Consider the following 20,968-nt stretch of genomic DNA (forward strand, 5'->3'; position numbering starts at 1 on the left):
TAGGATATCCTCTGCCCCGCTTTAGTATAGGTTATATTTTAGTAGCAGTACTTACTTTTCACCTACGCTTATTACGGAACCCTACCGCAGGGGCCTCCATAGGAGAGCCCCGTGCTCTCGCGTATACCTCGCGTATAGCTTATATTAGCTACGCGTAGGTATATAACCTCCTTACGCCCTTAACCCTTACGATCGATCGCGTAACGTCTTATAGACTCCTCAAATACATACGCTCTGTAGCCACTGCCCCCATCTTATAACATTACGTTGCGCCTTTTTACCACCAATACTTAGCCTATAACTAATTCTACGCCTTTATAATACTATAGGCGCTGCTAGAAGTAGTATGTCTATAAATTACCCTATTTTATACTTTTAAGGAACCTATAATAGTAAGATAATATTTTTTACTAGCTATTATGTTAAACCTAAAGAAAAATTTAATACCTATACTTAACCTACGCCGCTAATTAACCCTAGAAGAATTTAATTTATTAGCCCTAGCTTTAACCCCTAAAGGGAAGCCTAGTGGCTTAAAAGATTATAATAACCTTAATAAGGTAGATATTAATAATATCTTATCCTTTATTAACTATATAACTACGGATAAGTAAGTAAAAGGGCTACTACCTATTAAAATTAAAATATAAGACGTCGAGATATTTATAAAAATAGTAGTATAAGAACTTAATAAATACCACCGCCTTTTATAGAACTATTACCTAAAGCTTATATAAGCTGAGATGCGTACTACCTAAAATCGCGATATTATCTAAGACCTATAAGCTTATAAGGCGCCTGCTAATAATATACGCTAAGAGACTAAAGATAACCTTTATATATTTAAACGCGACGTCTAATAGTTAAAGAAGGCTAAAATAGCACTTATTGCTATAGTTACTAAAAAAGATAGTATAATTAAATACCTATAATTTTAGCTTAATAAGTATATTTATAATAACGCTAAATACCTCTTTACTATATATAACGCTACCTAAGTCTTTACGCCCTTAGCAACTTTACCTAACGGAAACCCCTACTAAAGTAGTAATAATAAAAGCTATAATAACTAAACCTAAGCTATTACCGTAGGGTTTAATATATATTACCCTAATCCTCTAATCTTTTAGTGAGACTGTAAGAAATATAGCTACTAGAAGATATAAATCCGCAAAAAACCAAGTTAGAGCGCCTACCTTTTCCCTACAGAAGATACTAAGATTAGTTATATTATTAGGCAAATAAAAAGTACACTATTTAATAGACTCTTCGCCTAATAGGAGACTAACAGCCCCTAAAAATAGCAGTCTTACTAAGAAGTCCTTAATAATCTTAACCTAATATACTATAACTATAACCTATTAGCCACTAGCTAAGCTAAACTACATACCCTAAAGATAAGCCCTACTAAATTATTTAATAAATTCTATATTAAATTCTAGGAATATACTAGAGCCCTTACTTAAGATAATATTAAAGACCAGGAGAACCTCCTTAAAGAAGTTACTTATTACCTTAGTTACGCAGCCGCTAGCTATAACTATAATAATATTTATAATATGGTAGCAACTCTATAGAAGATTAAACGATAACTAAATTAGATTACTACTACTAACCTTTACCCTAAGACCTTTTTATAGAAGCCTTCCGGGCTTACTAAACCTATATATACTAAGCTACTAACGCTAACTACCTTAAATACTACCGGAGCTAATATCAATTTCTCTATACTAACCTTCCTATAAAAACTCTTAGATAGAGAGTATAAGCTACTCCGGAAACTAGGACGCTACTATAGATACTATTAAAAAGGCTATTATCGCGATAACCTAAACTACCTAATAGCTAGGTTTAGTAGCTGCCGCCTAATACCTAACCTAATACCCTAAATACTAAATACGTTGCTATATACCACCACCGTTTAAGATAAAAACGTAGTAATAGCGGTAGAGTTAGATATGGAAGTAGAAAACGCTAAGTCCTAACTCTAAGTTATAAGTTAGAACGCCTTAATAACGGAGGGATCTATATATTAGCTTACTTAATAGATAATTTAATAAAGATAAATAGATAGAAATAAATAGTTTTACCTATAATAGGAACTACTGCTAAAAAATAATATAAATGCCGTTCTATAATTAATTACGGAGCTATTAATAAATTTATAGATACCTAATTTATATGTACTTATAACCTACCTACCTTACCCCTTACTAAAGCCCGCGCCCTATAACTTACTAACGGTAGTTATACCGCATAGAAGATTACCTATATAATATAACTCTACCTAGATATAAATAGGCACTAGGAAGAACTCTAGGCCTATATTATACCACTTACTAACTACCTTATTATCCTTAAAATAAACTAGCTTAAATAATATAACCCCACTATTAACTAGAAGAAGAGAGAAGTAACCTTTAACTCTAAATACTATAAAGAGACTTACCTAGGGTATAGCCTAACCGCCTCTATTTACTCCCCAGGATATTAACCTAAGGAACCCCTTATTATCCCACCTATAACTAACTACTACTATATAAGTGCCTTGGCCTTCTACCATATAGTATATAAAAAAGGCTAGACCGTTACTATAGCTTCCTAATTATAACTATATAAGCTTAATAAAGAATAGGACTATGTCCTTTATAGTAATAAGATAGACATAGTTAACCTTTTAGAAGACGACACCCCTATAGAACTTTACGGACTTTTATCTTTAGACTTTAAGAAGTTTATAAAGCTTAAAAAAGGACTTACTAATAAAGAACTCCGTAAGCTCCTCCCTAAGAAGTACTATAACTTTACTGATATATGCTTATAAAAGGGCGTAAATATACTCCCCCTATATTAAACTAATAGCTATACTATTAATATTAAATAAGGAAAAATGCTATCTTATAAGAGACCCTACCTAATATTAAAAGATAAACTTTTAGTTATAAAAAAGTATATTAACAAGCACCTTAATAAAAGATTTATTTATTCTAGTATATTACTAATAGCCGCCCCTATCCTTCTCGCTAAGAAGCTAAGAGGAGGTATTTAATTCTATATTAACTATAGAGGACTTAACGCTATTATAATTAAAAACTAATACCTAGTACTGCTTATACATAAGACCCTTAAGCGGCTTAGTTAAGCCAAAATCTATACTAAGCTTAATATTATTGCTGCCTTTAACTATCTCTAAATACAGGAAGGTAATAAATAGAAAACCGCATTTATATTACCCTTCGGCTAATTTAAATATACTATTATACCCTTTAGCGTATATAATGGCCTAGGCACCTTCTAAAGCTATATTAATAACGCCTTATAGGACTACCTTAATGACTTCTACTCTACGTACCTGGACAATATACTTATTTATAGCAATAACCCTTCTAAGTATACTAAATATGTTTAAAAGGTCCTATAGCGCCTTAGGGACGTAGGACTTTATATTAATTTAAAGAAATGTAAATTCTTAGTTACAGAAATAAAATACCTTAAACTAATTATTACTACTAAGGGTGTCTATATAGACCCTAAGAAGGTATATATAATTACTAAATAGTAAGCCCCTAACTGCATTAAGGACGTATAAGCCTTCCTTAGTTTTGCTAACTTCTATTAGAAATTTATATACAACTTCTTAGGTGTAGTAGCACTACTTATAGCAATAATGCGAACGAAGGGCCTTTCTATAAAAGGAAGAAAAACGTACCTACGCTTTATCTAGACGCCTAAATACGAGAAGGCGTTTTAAGACCTTAAAAATACTTTTACTAAAGCACCTATCCTAGCTTACTTTACACTAGGATAATAACTCTATTTTAAAACTAACTCCTTAGACTATGTTAACGCAGATATCCTTTCCTAAATAGGTAGTAACGGTCTCCTTTACCTGGTCGCATTTTACTTACCTAAGCTTATACTATAAGAGTATTACTATAAGATTTATAATAAAGAACTCCTTACAATTATATAAGCGTTTAAAAAAAATTCTAATTAGAACTCTTTTTAGTAGAGCCTAACTAGCTAATAGAAGTCCTTACGGACTATTATAACCTTAAGTACTTTATAACTATAAAGTAGTTAAACTAACGCTAAGTACGTTAGAACAAGTTCCTCTCTAGTTTTAACTTTAAAATTATATATAAACTAGGAGTATAAGGTACTAAACCTAATAGCCTAATACGCCGCTTATAAGACCTTCCTTAGTTTAAAGATAACCCCTATAATTAGTTCTAATAATAGATAATTCTAAAAGCACGAAATTTAGCCCTAGGTATACTACCTATAATAGAGCTAACTATACCTTAGCTTTATACTATAGAACTAAAGTTACCTCCTAAAATTAATAAGCTTATTACTACAGTATATAACACCTCTATTAACCTATTACTGTATTAACTTATTGCCGTAAAGACCGCTAGCGCTTATACGTTACCTACTAACCTCTAAAGCTTAGGCTAGATTAATATAGTAGCCTTAGAAGTAAAAGAGAATAGGCTCTATTATAGAGGCCGCCTATTTATCTCCAACTTAAAAAATCTATAACGGTAACTAATCTAAATAGCTTACGACCTCTAATTAAGCGGCTACCTAGACAGAGGAGGAACCTACAAGCTTTTTAGCTAATACTACTTCTAGCTAAAAATAATAGACTTAGTTAAACGCTTTATAGGCGCCTATTATAGCTATAAGCGCGCTAAGGCCTTTAATATAAAGTACTAAGGATTACTGCACCCTTTACTAGTACCTATATAATAATAGGCAGATATTACTATAGATTTCATTATTAACCTACTACCCTATAAATAATATGGCCGTACCTATAAGAACATCCTTATAATAATATACCGACTTATAAGAAAGCGCCACTACGTCCTAACCGAAGGCGTAGCCGTCAGCGACATTACTAATACTTTCCTTTACGAAATTTACTAACTATATAGGCTACCTAACTTAATTACGTCCGACTAAGGTATATAATTTAACTCTAATATATAGAGACAAATCTGCTAACGCCTTAGCATCTCCGTTAAAATGTCTATATCCTTTTATTATAAAACTACTAGGTAACTGGAAAACGCTAATACTAATATAAAAGCGTACCTATAATAGGTCGTTACCTATAGTTAAGATAACTGGATAGATTACCTCCTACTGTAGTGGGGTAAAATGGACCACTACTTAGTGCCTTGGCATTTTCCTGTATATATATTAAGCCTTCGGCTTCTTTCCTTCTCTCTATTACGACCTACCGGAATACATTCTTTCCTTTCTTCTTACGGACTGCTTTCCTACTAATTGATTACGACTGATAACCGACCGATTAACCGACCGACAGATAGACAGCATTGTGACTTCCTATCTGAGAGGGACCGCGTCTACCACCACACTACTAGGTAAATTTATAGTAAATAACTACGTCTTAACCACTATAGGACTTACCCCGTTTTTGGGGAATAAGGGTTATTACCCCTAATCTAGTATAGAGCTACTAGAACCTATTAATAAGAAACTGCTATATAGAAAACGCCTTAAGATGCTACTTACCGACTAGTATATAGACCGTGTAAAAAATCTACTTAACTACTACAAGGGAGAAATGGCCTAAGCTTAAGTAAAGTAGGCCTACTTTGCTAACTATTATAGAACGCCATCACCGGAGATACGTATTGGCAACTAGGTATAGCTAAATGCACGCAATATCTCTATATAAAGGCCTATAAAGTTACTCGATTATAAGAACCTTAGCCCCTATCTAATTAAATAAGTTATTAATAGGGGAGCTGTATATAAGCTAGAACTCCTATCTACCCTAGCTACCCGCGGAATATAGCCTATATTTTACCTATAGCTACTACACCTCTATTAGTCTAACCCCCTACTAGGGTAGATATAGCCTAAACCCCTACTAGTACTAATCCGAGATAAGAACGAAGACAAGAACCCTAAGGAGTAGATTGTTAAATAAATTATTAACTCTAAATACCTTAGTAAAGGTAGAGGATAATAGCTTTACTACAGAGCTATATATATAGGATTTAATATAGATTAGCCAGAATGGCAACTATAGAAAGACTTTAAAAATGCAAAGGATCTAATTAGCGACTTTTACTACGCGAACCTATAGAAACTGGGCCTAAGCAGAGATTTTATACTTAATCCTCTATAGGAGCCCTTATAGAGTTAAACCGTTATACATTATTACGTAAGGGCAAATTGCCATTAGATTGCCGTTAGATTGTAATAAAGTGTAATTACGTAACCGGAATATTGTTAAGATATTTAGGAACTTTAACTGGTAGTTAAAGTTATTTAATTAGTCGGATTCTTGGATGCCAAGCCTTATTATATAACATTGTTTTAAGCCTTTAGCAATACCCCCCTTTCTTCTTTTCTATACTTTAAGTGTCCCTTTTATATATATATAGTAACCATAGCGTCGCTAGAGCTCCACCTCTATAGGAGGGGGGGTAGTGTTACGGAACCCTACCATAGGGGCCTCTATAGGAGAGCCCCGTGCTCTCGCATATACCTTATATATAGCTTATATTAGCTACGCGTAGGTATATCACCTCCTTACGCCCTCGACCCTTACGATTGATCGCGTAATGTCTTATAGACTCCTTAAATATATACGCTCTGTAGCTACTACCCCCGTCTTATAACACGCTTTAACTATAAGGCTAGGGTATTCCGCTTATAGTACTCGTCTAATAATTATTAATAATTCTTAAGTTCTATCTCGTATTTCCATTTATTATACTTATTTAGCCATTTTAGCCATTTAATAAGGTACTATAGTTATCTAGTATAATTCTAGTAGGCAATAATTGCTTTTACTTCCTAGCTGCCTTTCTTAAGCTCTTTTACTACTAGGGGTTAAAACCTAGGGCGTGACCTATAAGGCTTTAGTAGGGAGATATAGAAGATTAGGTAAAGCCGTGCTATAGTAGGTGGGAGCTCTAGCTTATATACTTGCTGCCCTACGCGCTCTAGGATCTAAAATGGTCTTATAAACTTATAGTTAAGCTTTTTATAGGGACGTTTTATATGGATATTCTTAAAGGAGAATAGGACTCGTTTATTAACAGCGAAGTGTTTAGCCAGGTGGTAATAATTATAGTATTTTACTTAAAGCTTTTAGGCATATATTATTAACGCCGCCGCTACCTTATATATAAGGCGCAGGCGTTATAAATACGTCTTTATAAGTTGGACATTCGTTAACTTAGACCCCTCCCTACCTTACTAGGCGTCTTAGATGCTATCTAGGACTCTATCTAGGATGTTTAGTAGCTAACTATAAGCAAGCTTAATAGAGAAACGCTTTATTATAGTATAGACCTTAAAGTTATGGGCAAAGGCTGCTTCTTTAAGTAGGGAGGCCTAATTAGACTATTCCCAGTTTGTAAATATGCGTAGGTATACCTTAAGCTCCTAGTTTTAACGCTTTATCTAACTATTTATCTATAGATTAAATATAGTGATAAGTTTATATTAAACGCGGAGATAGTAGCACATAGTGCTTTAGTACTCGTCTATAAATATACTACCCCTATTAGAGACAATATTATCTAAAGGCCCTATTTATATAAAGACTCTAAATAAGAGTTCTGCAAGTTGTGTAGTATTAATTATCTTACGTACTAGCTTTATAAAATAGTCTATAAGGACAAGGACGGAGTTATACTCTATACTATTAGGAGTTTTAGACTTTAGGAAATCCGTAATAAAGTTAAATAAATAATGCTATTAGGCTTAAGTAGGGACCTAAAGAGGCTGCAGCTTACTATAGGGTTTATAGCGGCGCAATTTAAAACGTTAGTAGGTATTATAATTATCTAGGTATTTACGGAGGTCCTAGGTAAGGCTATTCTAAAGTATACTTTCGCGCAATTACCTTAAAAGTATAGTTAAAACTATAGTGGCCGCTTATAGGATTGTTATAATTCCGCTTAAGGATCTCCTATTATAGTAGTATATAATTTAGCACCTAGACCTTATTATTTTACCTTACGAGTCCTTAATTATTAAGGGTATAGTCCTTATTACTAGTAGGAACTCGTTTCTAGGTTAACTAATTATATATAAAGCGTATAAAGGCGTCCCTTTTTTATACTCTATAAATAAAATTAACTAGTAACTTAGGGGGGTATTCTATAAACGCCGTTTTAGCTAAAGCAGCTACTACTACCTCTTATATAAGCTTTGCAGTATAGGAGAATTAAGTAAACAACTTAATTCTAAATCTATGAAAATTAGGTGAAATATATACATAAATGTAGAGTCTTAACTATAGGGTCTATAACTTAATCTTTAACTTATTTAAGCCGTATATAAGATATGCAAGATATATAAGAGTAGTGCTAATAATGTTTTAGAGCCTTTTAGGCTACAGTCTTATGTCTCGGTATAGTACCAGTAGTCGGTTACACCCCCCCTAAATTTAACAGTGTAGTTAAAGCTATAGAAAACAAGTAAAGGTTAAAACTATACCAAAATAGGAAATTTAGATACAATTTGGGAGTAGTAAAAAGATAGGGTAACCGTGACGGATATTGTAAATATCGCGGATATTGCGGATATTGCGAGTAGAATTAATTAATCTGATGTTAAATATCTACCAAATTTAACTGCGTTATCTATGCTTCGTGCTTTTAACGAGGTAAGATTTTGGTAAGGCCGTTAGTAGGCATTTTGTCTATAAGAACCTATCGTACATTAATCTTTTTATCTTAGGCTTCCTATCTAAGCTAGTGCTAATAGGCGTCGATATATTGAAGCTTAGTATTGAGTTTTGGTATGTCCTGTCTAAGTAGGCATATAGTCTGTATATTATTGCATAGTAGGGTAAATTCGCGTTTTAAATTAAAGCCGATTGCCTTAAAGAATTATTACCACCAGATAATTTTAACGGCAGTAGTAGATAGGGAGAGAAGCTCTGCTTTAGTAGTCGAGCGTATAATAGATCGCTGTAGGGTTGCTTTCTAATTAATTAGACCTTTAAATAGGATAAATAGATATCCTTAAGAGCTCCGTCTAGTCTTTTTATAGTCTATAAATACTGCGTTAGATGCTCTATAAGAGGTAGCATCTTCTCCTTTAGGGTTTCTAAAGTAGATATAGGCTCCGAATACTTTACCAGAGTATTTAATAGCTGTTGATTTTATTCCAAGGTAATAGGCAATAGCTTAGTTTGCCACGTCAAGGTATTTTTAATTTGGATTAGTAAGGAATTTAGCCAGTTTAGAATGCGTCTTAGTAATATTAGGCCTTCTAAATACGGCGAGGTGTGTAAAAGAACTAACCCGTTACTAGTAGGCTAGTGTCCTTTAAGGGTTCGTCTGCCAGTTAGGCGGAATTAGTTCTTTAGCAGAAAGTAGTAACTTAGGAGATCTTCCTGGTTAAATATTAAATTAATTAGCTATCCTTTTAATATAGAAATCTTAGTAGAGCCAGAGCTTTCTATTTACTTAATCTCGTTTGATTTAAATTCCTAGAAACTACTATAGGTCCCCTAGTACACGGATCTCGTATTAGTGTAGTAGTTTGGCTTCAAACTCTTTTAGTTTTAGAAGAACTAAACTACGATATCTATAATAAGGAGTTATTAGGTATAGTTATAGCACTTAAAAAAAATAGAAAGTATTCTTATAAGGCATAGATAAACTATTTATAGTTAAGATAGACTATAAGAACCTAACAGGGTTCCTAATAATAAAAGAGCTTAATTAAAAACAAGTTAGATAGGCGGAGATGCTTATAAAATACTATTTTAAGATATAATATACTAAAGGAATAGAAAATGCAAGAGTAGATATATTTAGTAAGGTAAACTATAAAATATTAAGAAGCTATTAGGAGCTATATTATAAAAAGATAAAGACGGATTAATTAGGTATAATTATCTAAAGATTATAGCGACTTAAGAATAGACCTATAAGGCACTAGAAAGTACATAGTTATAAAAAATCCAAAAAGCATAGAATAAGAATCCAGACTTAAAGTAATATAAAAACTAAAAAGCAACGTATATACTAAAGAGTATAGCAGAAGAATTTATTAAAGATTTCTATTAGCGAATAATATAAGGATATAATGGAGCTATAAGCTTAGTATTATAACTCTAAAAGGAGTATATTATTTAAGGAATCTAAGGATTAGCAAGAAAAGTTATAAAGGAATATTTAGATTGCTAAAGAAATAAGCTAATGAGGTATAAGCTATATAGAAAGCTATAGCTTATTAAGATACTAGAGAGACTATAGAAGGTTATATTATAGGACTTTATTATAAAGTTGCTAAAGTTAAAAGATCCTATTACTAAATAGGAGCATAATGTAATTCTAGTAATAGTAGATAAGTTAACTAAATAGGGCTACTTTATAGCATATATAGAAGAAATCTTAATAAAAGATATAGCTAGAATCTATATTAAAAAAGTATTTATAAAATACGGAGCATTAATAAAGATTATATTAGACAGAGATCTAAGATTTATAGTAGCATTTTAAAAGGTATTCTTAGCGGAATAAGGGGTTTATGCAGTAATATTAATGGTATATTATCTATAGACAGACGGTTAAACAGAAAGATTAAATTAGACGCTAAAATAGTACCTAAGGCATTATATTAACTATATATAGAATAATTAGGTATTGCTATTACTAGTTATATAGTTTGCATATAATATAATACTATAGAAAGGTATAAAGATATTACTATAATAAGTAAAGAAAATAAGTAATAGAGTTAAGTTAAAAAAAATAAAGACCTTATAGAATTAAAAAGTTAGTATAAGGAAAAATAAAAAAGTACAATAATGTTAAGAGATCTAAGGGATCAGATTTAAGGGACCGGATCTAAAGAAGGGGGATAAAGTATAGCTACTATATAAAAATTTTATAAGTTAGTAACTAAGTAAGAAGTTAGATCACGTTAGACTAGGACTATTTAAAATTATAGTAAAGATTTTAAAAGTTATATATAGACTAAACTTACTAATAAAGATAAAAATCTACTCTATATAACATATTATAATGCTAGAGCTAGCGTATAAAGACGCAAAGCTACTAGTTTATAAAATAGATACGTATAGAGAATTTAAAAAAAATAGCAGGTTTTAAAAACCGTTAATTATAAGAATATTAACGATAAAATATAGTACAAAGTTAAGTAGTAGATAGGCTATAATAAGACTACCTAGGAGTTACTATAGAACTTAAAAAGTGTTATAAGAAAGGTAATAGAGTATTAAAAGAAGATAGGTTAGTAAGCATTAATAAGGAAGAATCGCTAAAGAATAAGTTACCTAAGGAGGACCTAAGAGAAGCAGTTACTAAGCTATTTAGAGTTATTTCCCTCCCTATTAGAACAGAACCCTTTTTAGCCTCCTTTTACTTAAGCTTAAGAAGACTCTACTCTATAAGACGGAATTAACCTAACAGAATTTGGCAGAGTTTTGGCAACCTAATAGAAGTTGGCAGAATTTTGGCAACCTGACAGAATTTGGCAGAGTTTTGGCAACCTAACAGAATTTAGCAGAATCTCGGCAACCTGGCAGAATTAGATAACCTAACAGAAGTCGGCAAAACTTTGGCAACTTGGCAGAATTTGACAGAATTTGGTAACCTGGCAGAATTTGGTAGAGGTTAATATCCTAATAGAACTTAATAAAACTTAGCAAGGTATAGAGCTATATACGTTAACGCAGATGTAAATAACGGAACCTTTTACACAACTATCAGCCTTATAGGCCACCGGCCTACGCCCTACCTAGATAACTAGAGCAGCTAGGAACGGAACCTAGGCCCTAGCTATACACCCCACCGGATAAACCCAGGAGTACGCATTAAGATGGCTTTTCTATACGCCTTAAAGAGACGGCTACTCGTGCTTGGCAGTTACTAATCAGAAGAGAGGCTATATAGGCTGTATAATAAGCCATATAGGCCGTATAATAAGAGAAGGAGAGGTTTTATCCGGCCCTAGCGGTACGGTTCCCCTCTTATACATGTATATATATATACCTATATAGACCCGCTGCATAGACCCTAACGGGAGCCGTAACAGCGTAATTGAATATTATAACATAACATATAAGACGGAATTTCTTTAAATAGACCTTCTTATAAAGCTTCTTAAGACGGAATAGCTAAGTATAAACAGCTATTTAAGCGTTAAGTATTTAAGACTCTTTAGTATAAATATATTAAAGCCTAGCTAGGGTAAGCTTCTACTTACTATATAGACGCTTAAGGTCACTATAAGCTATAAAGAGTTAGTCTTCTAACTTTTTAGTAGTAGATTAGATCTAAGACTCTATAATAAATTAGATAAGATACTAAACGCTTATAAAGACTAATAAAACATATATACTTAGCGTTAGAGACGGATTAAACATTATAGGATAATTGTATATTCGCTTATATATACTTAGCGTATAAAAAAGGTTAATAACTAAATAGAGCCGTAATTATAATATATACTAACTTCTTCTCTATATAATAAGAATAAGATGGCATAATTTTACTAAGTAAGAGAATAGTAATTACTAGCTAGTTATGATGGTTAGATATAAAGGATTTAATAGGAGGTATTAAAAATAATAAAGGTTATTAAATTAAAATCGGGAATACTATACCTCTAATAGATAACTTAAAGATAAAGAGGAGGAGGATAGTATTACGGACCTTATATTAGTAGTAGTATAATTACTAAAAAGAGATATAAACGAATTGGTTAAAATAGTATAGAAGGCGCTAGAATAGATTAAGTTATAGAATAGGGGTAGCTAAGTTATATAGTTACTTATATTATAAGTTTAAAATATAGGAACGTGGGAATATATTAGACGTACTAATATACTAATATACTAACGTACTTAGTATATTTCTTAGGCGTAGTATTATATATTTAAAGGACTATAGTCCCTACCTAAATAGTTCTCTTTTTTATAGTAAATCTTAGAATATAATTAAAGTTAATCTATTAGGTAGTATACTCCACTAGTTATATTTATATTATTAACTATTCCTATATCTATATACCTAGCCTATTAATAAGTCTACCGTGGTATTTCCTATAAGGCTTTATTATAACTAGTATTAAAATTCTCTACTAGGATGGGTTTTTAGCCGTATTAGTACTACTTTACGGATATCCTACGCCCCGTTTTACTACTAGTTAGGTAAATACTACTCCTACTAAGGTAAATACCCTAGCTTTTTCCATTATATAACTATCTACCTACTATTATTTACCCTGCTTATCTCTTTCTCCTTATATACATTTCCTTATAATATAGCTATAATCTAGTATAACTAGGCTTATTTTTTCTTAGTAGCTTTTAGGTATACCTAGTAGCTTTTATATACTGTCTTTTACTATACTTAATATTCTTTACTATAATTTATATATCTAGCTCCCTTACCCTTAGGGTAGTCTTTAATATTATAGGTATTAGTATACTCTCCGTACCTTACCTACTTCCTATATATACTCTAGGTATATTTCTACTATTAGCATTTAAAGTATTAGCGGACTTAAACTCTATAATAGTATAGTCGGGCTTTATACCAGAGACTATTTATAACTACTCCCTTATGGGCTAATATTGCTTATATCTCTTAAGTTAGTAAGCTAATTATTAAGGTACCACGCGTTTTAACCCTTTAGAACCCTAGTAATTTCCCTATATATATTATACGTTCTTAATTAAGCTATATAACCCAAGGTATAGTAATTCCTAGGGCTAATTTTTTATAGCCTTTATAATCCTCTAAATAAGCTATATATTTATAATATATTAAGGGGTACTTCTATAACTTTAACTAAGTAGTTTTAGCGGAGGTTCTTTTGCTTAAGAATGCCTCCCTAGGTAACTATCTAGTTCTTATCCTACTAGTTAAGGAGCGTAACCTCTACGTCTCCCCTATATAAGACCCTTGCTACCACTACCCTTAGTATATATACTTTAATTAATATATAGATTAATTTTAGTTCCGCACCTACTACCTCTAGTATTTTAACCCTAACTATAGCTCTAACTAGTACTACGCTAGGTATACGCTAGAGGGTTACTAGTTAGGCGCTTATAGCTATATTAGCCTATAATAGCTTTACCGCCTATACCACTAATATTCCTTATTATTTTACAACGTCCTTAATACATCTAAGCCTATCCTCTACCGCGTTTTAGTTCCTATTATACTTTATCTAAAGCTCCTAAGTAATTTAGCCCGTTTATTAAGCTACCTACACTATCTCTATATATAGGTATTTATTCTCTCTCTTCCTTAGATCTTCCTTAATGTCTTTTAAAAGATCTATAAGTTTCTACTATCTCTGGTCATTGCCCTTTAGTTATTATAGTTACATCGCCCCCTATTAGGTTTATTATAGTATTAAAAATTTCTATACGGCATTTATCTTTTAAGTCTACTATAATCCTCCTATATTGCGTAGGCTTTCTAGCTATGCTATATATATTAGTTCTAGGGTATAATATGCCGTAGATTTGATTAAAGATGGCTATTTCTATATTAGATAATTAGTGGGCGTATTCTACTACTATAGTGGCCAGATTATTATTTAGTAACTATATAAAAGCCTTCTCTTTATAGACATCTCCTATAATAATTAAAATTATATATACACTTAATATAAATTCAAATTCATTTATATATTAGATATTTTCTACCTATATATTAGCCTTCCTTTATACTCTTTTATAAAGGTTATAGAATTTTTAAATTTACTTTAGTTATACCCTATTAATTTACATGCTTTCTATTAGCTAGGTTAATAAATAATATAAATATTTTATTTAAGATAGCTAATTACCTATATTTTACTACGGGGCTTAGTATCGCTATTTTAATTAAAGATTTAGATTACTATTTTCTTATAATTACGTATATTAGGGAATAAATCTTTATAAGCCCTATTTAAGTACCTAATTAATAAGCAAAGCCTTCTATATAGGAGTTAATTGCCATTTATTATTCGTTCTATTTATTACCCAATTTAGTCCCTTTTTAGGTCTATATCGGCTTCTACCTTCTATTTATAGGAAAAATCCCTAGTAAGGGAAAAACCTAAGTATATCCTTCTAGTTAGTCTTATACACTCTGCCTACTCCTAGCCTATTTACCATTTTAGTATATCTACTATTTATACTATACTGCTAAGGTATCTTAGAAGGTCTAGTAATTCGCCTATATACTGCCTTTAGTACAGTAGAAGTATTTAGTCCCTAAGGGGCTAAAAGGGGGCATATCCTCTTATATCCTCTTATTAAATCTTATATACTATTTAGAACTACTAGAGAACTACCCTATAAGCTATTATACTACTATATATAAGCCCCTATTTATAGACAGCATTTAGGTAATATTGTTTATGCCCGCCCTAGTAAATAGCTAATCCCTTAATATACGGTAGTTATAGAAAAGTATTATATAGCGTATAGACTATATAGGCTATCCGCATATATAGTATAGTATAGTATTTAGGATATAGATGCTTACTAGCTATACGTTTAGTCCTAAAACCTCTATCTATAATAGGAAGACGGCTATAAATTCTACCTTTATCTAAATTTTATATAGGAGGAGAGTCGGTATTAACTATAGGGTACTCTACGTAGTTACTCTACGCTTTACTGCCTTTTTCTAGCGTTGTTTCCATTTAATATCTACCTATCTTATAATATATATAGTAGATCTCTACTTATACTAGTAGCCCCCTAACCTCTACTACCGTAGTAATACTCTACTAGCGTGGCGATAGGTCTCCGCTTAGTATTATAATAACATTTATATTTTCTGTTCTCTCTCTACTACTTATAGGTAAAGGGCTTATAAGCTTAGGGGCAGTGCCCCTTTAGGGGGGCCTTACTCCCTATATATATTCTAATATTTAGCGTATTTCTCTACTGGGTAACTATATACTATAGCTGCTCTCTATATAGCAGTTGCTTCTATATAAACGTCTAGTAGTAGTATTACTACTTCGCATTTTAATGCGGTACGTAGTATCCTTTTATAAGTCCCTATAATCCTATATAGGTATTAGTTTTATAGCTTCTTTAGTAGCGCTAGGTGTTACAAACCTTATCTTAGCAGTAGTGCGACTACTAAGAAGAGATATAAACGGGTTGGTTAAAATAGTACGGGAGGCGCTAGAACCAATCGAGCTATAAGATAAGGGGTAGCCGAGTTACATGGCTAGTTACGTTATAAGTTTAGAATATAGAAACGTAGAAATATAGGAACGTAACGTAAAAACATACTAACGTACTAACGTACTAGATTCCTTTACTATAGGGAGAAGTTATATATTTAAGGACGTATGGTCTTTATAGATAGTTTCTCTTCTTTATAGTAAATCTTAGAATATAATTAGAGTTAATTTATTAGGTAACCACTCTACTAGTTATATTTATATTATTAACTATTCTATACCTATATACCTAGCCTATTAATAAGTTTACCATAGTATTTCCTACAAGGCTTCGTTATATATTTACTACTACGGTTATAATAAAAGAAGTTAAATAACATGCCACTAAAAGCAGTAGCTATAACGCTGTTAATAGCAGCAACTATATTAGGATTAGGTAACGACACTAGCATAGCAGATACTAACTCTTAGCTAGTTACCGTTGGATAGCTATAAGAAATGGTTAATTAATTAATAGATAATAATAGGATACTTAAAGAGAGGATTAATGGAATTGGAGCAGCTAAGGTTAAGCTACCTTTAATTAAGCGATTCTTAGGGAAGAAGTTAAAACTTAAAGGATTCCTTACATAAATACACTTTAAGGTTACGTAAGAAGGGGTTAAACTAGGAACGCCTATAGATTAAGTCGCTTACGCAGAATTATTCTTAACGGGAAGGGCACTTAAGTGGTTTAAATCTTACCTTATAGAGGTATAAAAATATAGTATAACTACTACTAACTAAGAGGTGTAGTATATATTCTTAAGTTAGAACGGGTTTATAAAACGATTAACGCAAATATTTAGAGAGCTGAAGGTAACTATTATAGTAAAAAGAAAGCTTTAAAACCTAGTATAAAGGACTTCAGCAATTAAGTATATGATATAGTTTTAAACGTTAGCAATATAGGTTAAATAAAATAATAAGGCGCTTATAGTATAGTATAAGTAAGAACTTAAAGCAAAAGTTTAGAATATAATTATCCTAATAGAAGATATAGAGACTCTTAGGGAATTAATTAATTAAGTAATTAAGATTAATAATAGGATCTACTAAAGAGAGCAGACTAAAAAGGGTTAGGATAGAGTTTTATAGTTATATAAGGCGCAGAGTACATAACGATAAAGTTAAAATTAAAAACTATAGTATAGCGTAGAGCTAATAGACTTAAGTGGTACTAAAGAAAATAGGAAATAAAATAAACGACTATAGAAACCTAGAGGATAAGGATTAAGTAATTAAAGGTTTAAGGAGTAGAGGCTAAACTAGGGATCTTAGCAGCAGAAGGCGTTTAGGCGGACTTTATAGTAAGAAAAATAGTTTAAAGAAGGAGCTTATATAAATTACGGAAAATAAGATTATTTTATTAGAGACTATAAAAGTAGGTAGAGTTACTATATAGTAAAAGGAATGAGATTAATAGACGATATATATGTATAAAGGGATAATAATATGCTATAAGGAATAAAAGAGTATTTAATTAAAAGTTTTGCGTTTTATTATAATAACGTATACTAAATTTATAAGGACGCTAAGTACAGCGTAAGCTATTAGCTATAAGAGCTAAAATTAGTAAAGTTTAGAGGAACCAACAAACTATCTTGTAGATTAAACATTAAGGATAATAAATTTAACATAGGTAAAGTATTTAGTAATAATAAGGTAATAAAAGCAGTTTATTAGGAATATATAGACCTTAAAAATGTTATAAAAGAAGTAAAGGATAATTCCACTATAGAATAGAGAACATTAGTAGGGATTAAAACCCTACTAGATACGATGTCTATTGCTTTATAAGACGTAAGGGAAGTAGGGCAGTAAACTACTTCAGCACTTAAAGGCAAAAGGCCATAGGCTTAAGATTCTTAAGAAGAGATAAGACACACTTAAGGACCTATAATAGACGATAACCGATAGAGTAGAGCAATAGCTCAGTTTAGTGATATACAAATAAGCTTAGGACGAAGTTTCCTATAAGTATAAGATTCTTAAGATAAGATAAGTAAGATTTAAGATTCTTAGGATAAGATAAGAATACTACGGAAGCCTAGTTGGACTAAAGCTAGAGCTAAGCTTAGGATTAAGAATCTTATAGAATTAAGATTTTAGTAATAGAATAAGGACTATTAAAGAAATTGCGAGTAAGGCTTAGTAATAAGATTAAAGGATTAACACTAAGATTAAGAAGTAAAAAGACTTTAAGAATCTACTTATAAGACGAAAACCAAAAGAAACCAGAGAAGAGTTTAGATAGAAAATTCTTATATAGCAAGAATAGATACTAGATTAAAGAACCAGTATACTAGGTCGTATTAAGGACAAAGCACCTATATAAAGAATTACTAATAGGCCTAGAGTAGGTACGCTAATGGCAAAATAGCTTATTAAACTAAAAAATAAAGAGGATTTAAGAATCCCTACTAGGTTTAAAGAATAATATATAAAGGGCTATTATAACGTAGTAATAAGAAGATACTTCCTTATAGATAAGCCGTATATACTTTAATAGCTATACTAAAAGTAGTGTAGGCAGCGACATAATAATAAGTAGGAAGACTTTTATATATAGTTGGATAAACAAGTTATCTAAGACTACTTTATTACAGAAAAAGCAATTAATTATATTAAGGGAGCCTTAATTATAATATTAAAAGATCTAAAGGAATAATTAGAGGACTAGAGAAGCGGAAGATATATCTTAGTACCCGCGAATAAAGTTATAATGTTTAGATTAATACGATAGAGGTTTAAACTTAAAGATAAAGATAAGTTAAGAGTTAACCTAAAACACCTAGCACACTATACGCTATTATAGATTGCATATATAGACGATATATACAAGATATATAAGAACCAAAAAAAAAGAATTAAAAGTACCCTATAAGGATATATTAGGCGCTAGATAAGTAATAGTATAAAAATACTAAATATATATACGGATGGCATTTAATAGAAGTTTAGGAGTTAGAAGACTTAATACTTTAACTAGAAAAATTCCTTACGGAAGAATGCTTAGATAAATAATAATAGTAGGAGTACCTAAAGAATACGTGTCTATAGTATATAGAGGATAAAAAGCGAACTAGGCATTAGCTAAAGAGTAAGCTAAGTATAATAAGATTAAATAGCTAATAATTAGGAAAAGTAGAGGCCTATAAAACTAAAGGAAGCTAATAGTAGAGCCTTAAACCCTTAAAGGAATTTAAGGACAACACCTAAATTTATAAGTTAATTAGTAAGATTAGCAGTTTAAAGCACTAATAGATAGTAAAGTAATAAGAAACTATATCTTACTAGTAGCAGTTAAAAGAATAGGATTACCTTATAGACAAAAGGAACAATCTTACCTATTAGTTATAATTTTAGGAGATCTAATAACCTATAGAGGAGGGATTATTAATCTTAAAATAGGACCTATTTAGATAACTATTAAAGGGAGATAAATTAAAATTTCTTTTAATATCCTATTATTAGGACGGGATAAGGCAGTATTAAAAATGCCTTAGTTATAAGAATATAATTTAAAGATTAATTAGATTATAGGATAGGTTAATATTAGGGATACTTAATAACGCAAAATATAATAGCAGACTAAGACAGTATAGTACTAAGTTAGAGCGATATATAAGGAGATTAAGTAAGGCTTAAGTTATGTACTAAAGAGATACTATAAGTGTAGTAAGAAACTATAGAGCCTAGAAAGCAAGAAACTGGTAAATTATATAGTATAGGACTATAAAATAGAGTTAGAATTAGGAATAAATCTAAGGTTCTTTTTAACCTATAAGCTTACTTAATAGGAGTTAAGAGCACTTAAAGAGTTTATTTAGGAAAACTTATAAAAGGGATATATTAACTATTATAGTTATTAGTAGGTTATTTAGTACTATTCATACTAAAAAAGAATGGAAAACTTAGACTATGCATTAACTATAAATAGTTAAATAGTATTACGCGAAAGGATAGGTATCCTTTACCCTTAATTAGCGAAATTTAAGATTGGATAGGTAATATATAAATCTTTATAAAGGTAAATTTAAGATAGGCGTACTATTAAATTAGAATTAAGGAAGGCTATAAATAAAAGGCAGCTATTAGATTAAGAGAAAAACTATATAAGCCATTAGTTATACAATTTAGATTAATAAACGCACTAGCAATATCCCAGAAATGAATTAATAATGTATTAGGAGAACACCTTAATAAGTTTATTATAGTATACCTTAACGATATTAATAACTAAGGAAAAATATAGAGAATATATTAAATAGGTTATAAAGAGACTATAAAAAGAATAGATGCTAATAGCAATTAAAAAATGCGAGTTCTTTATAAGGAAAACCGATTTTATAGGATTTATTGTTAAACTAGGTTATATTAGTATAGACCTAAGGAAAATTAAAGCTATAGTAAGTTGGTAAGAACTAGAGAATATAATATAGTTAAGGTTATTTTTAGGGGGTTGTAACTACTATAGGAGGTTTATAGCATATTAGTTAAAGAATATTAAACCATTTACTAGGCTTATAAAGAAAGAGGAACTATAGGTATAAAGAAATAAATAAAGGAAGTTATTTAAAAAAAACTTAAGGAGTTATTTACCTAGGAGCCAATCCTTAAAATCTATTAACTAGGACTAAATACGGTTATAGAAATAAATATATTAAATTTTATATTAGGAGTATATTTGCTATAGAAGCATAGGAGTATATAGTATCTAGTAGTATATTATAGTCGGAAG

The 20,968-nt window shown here is 30.9% G+C and overlaps 1 protein-coding gene across 1 annotated transcript; it reads left to right on the top strand.

The window, feature by feature from the left end:
* Nucleotides 1-3,322: 3,322 nt before the first annotated feature.
* Nucleotides 3,323-3,559, top strand: K441DRAFT_542636 (uncharacterized protein; the record flags this gene model as incomplete). The annotated part of the gene is given in 2 exon segments (XM_067642702.1): nt 3,323-3,403; nt 3,422-3,559. Coding segments are annotated over 2 exon segments (219 nt in total), but the record flags the coding sequence as incomplete, so codon positions are not given.
* Nucleotides 3,560-20,968: the final 17,409 nt, after the last annotated feature.

The sequence above is a fragment of the Cenococcum geophilum genome (assembly GCF_001692895.1).
Source record: "Cenococcum geophilum 1.58 unplaced genomic scaffold K441scaffold_6, whole genome shotgun sequence".
Taxonomy (NCBI): Eukaryota; Fungi; Ascomycota; class Dothideomycetes; order Gloniales; family Gloniaceae; genus Cenococcum; species Cenococcum geophilum.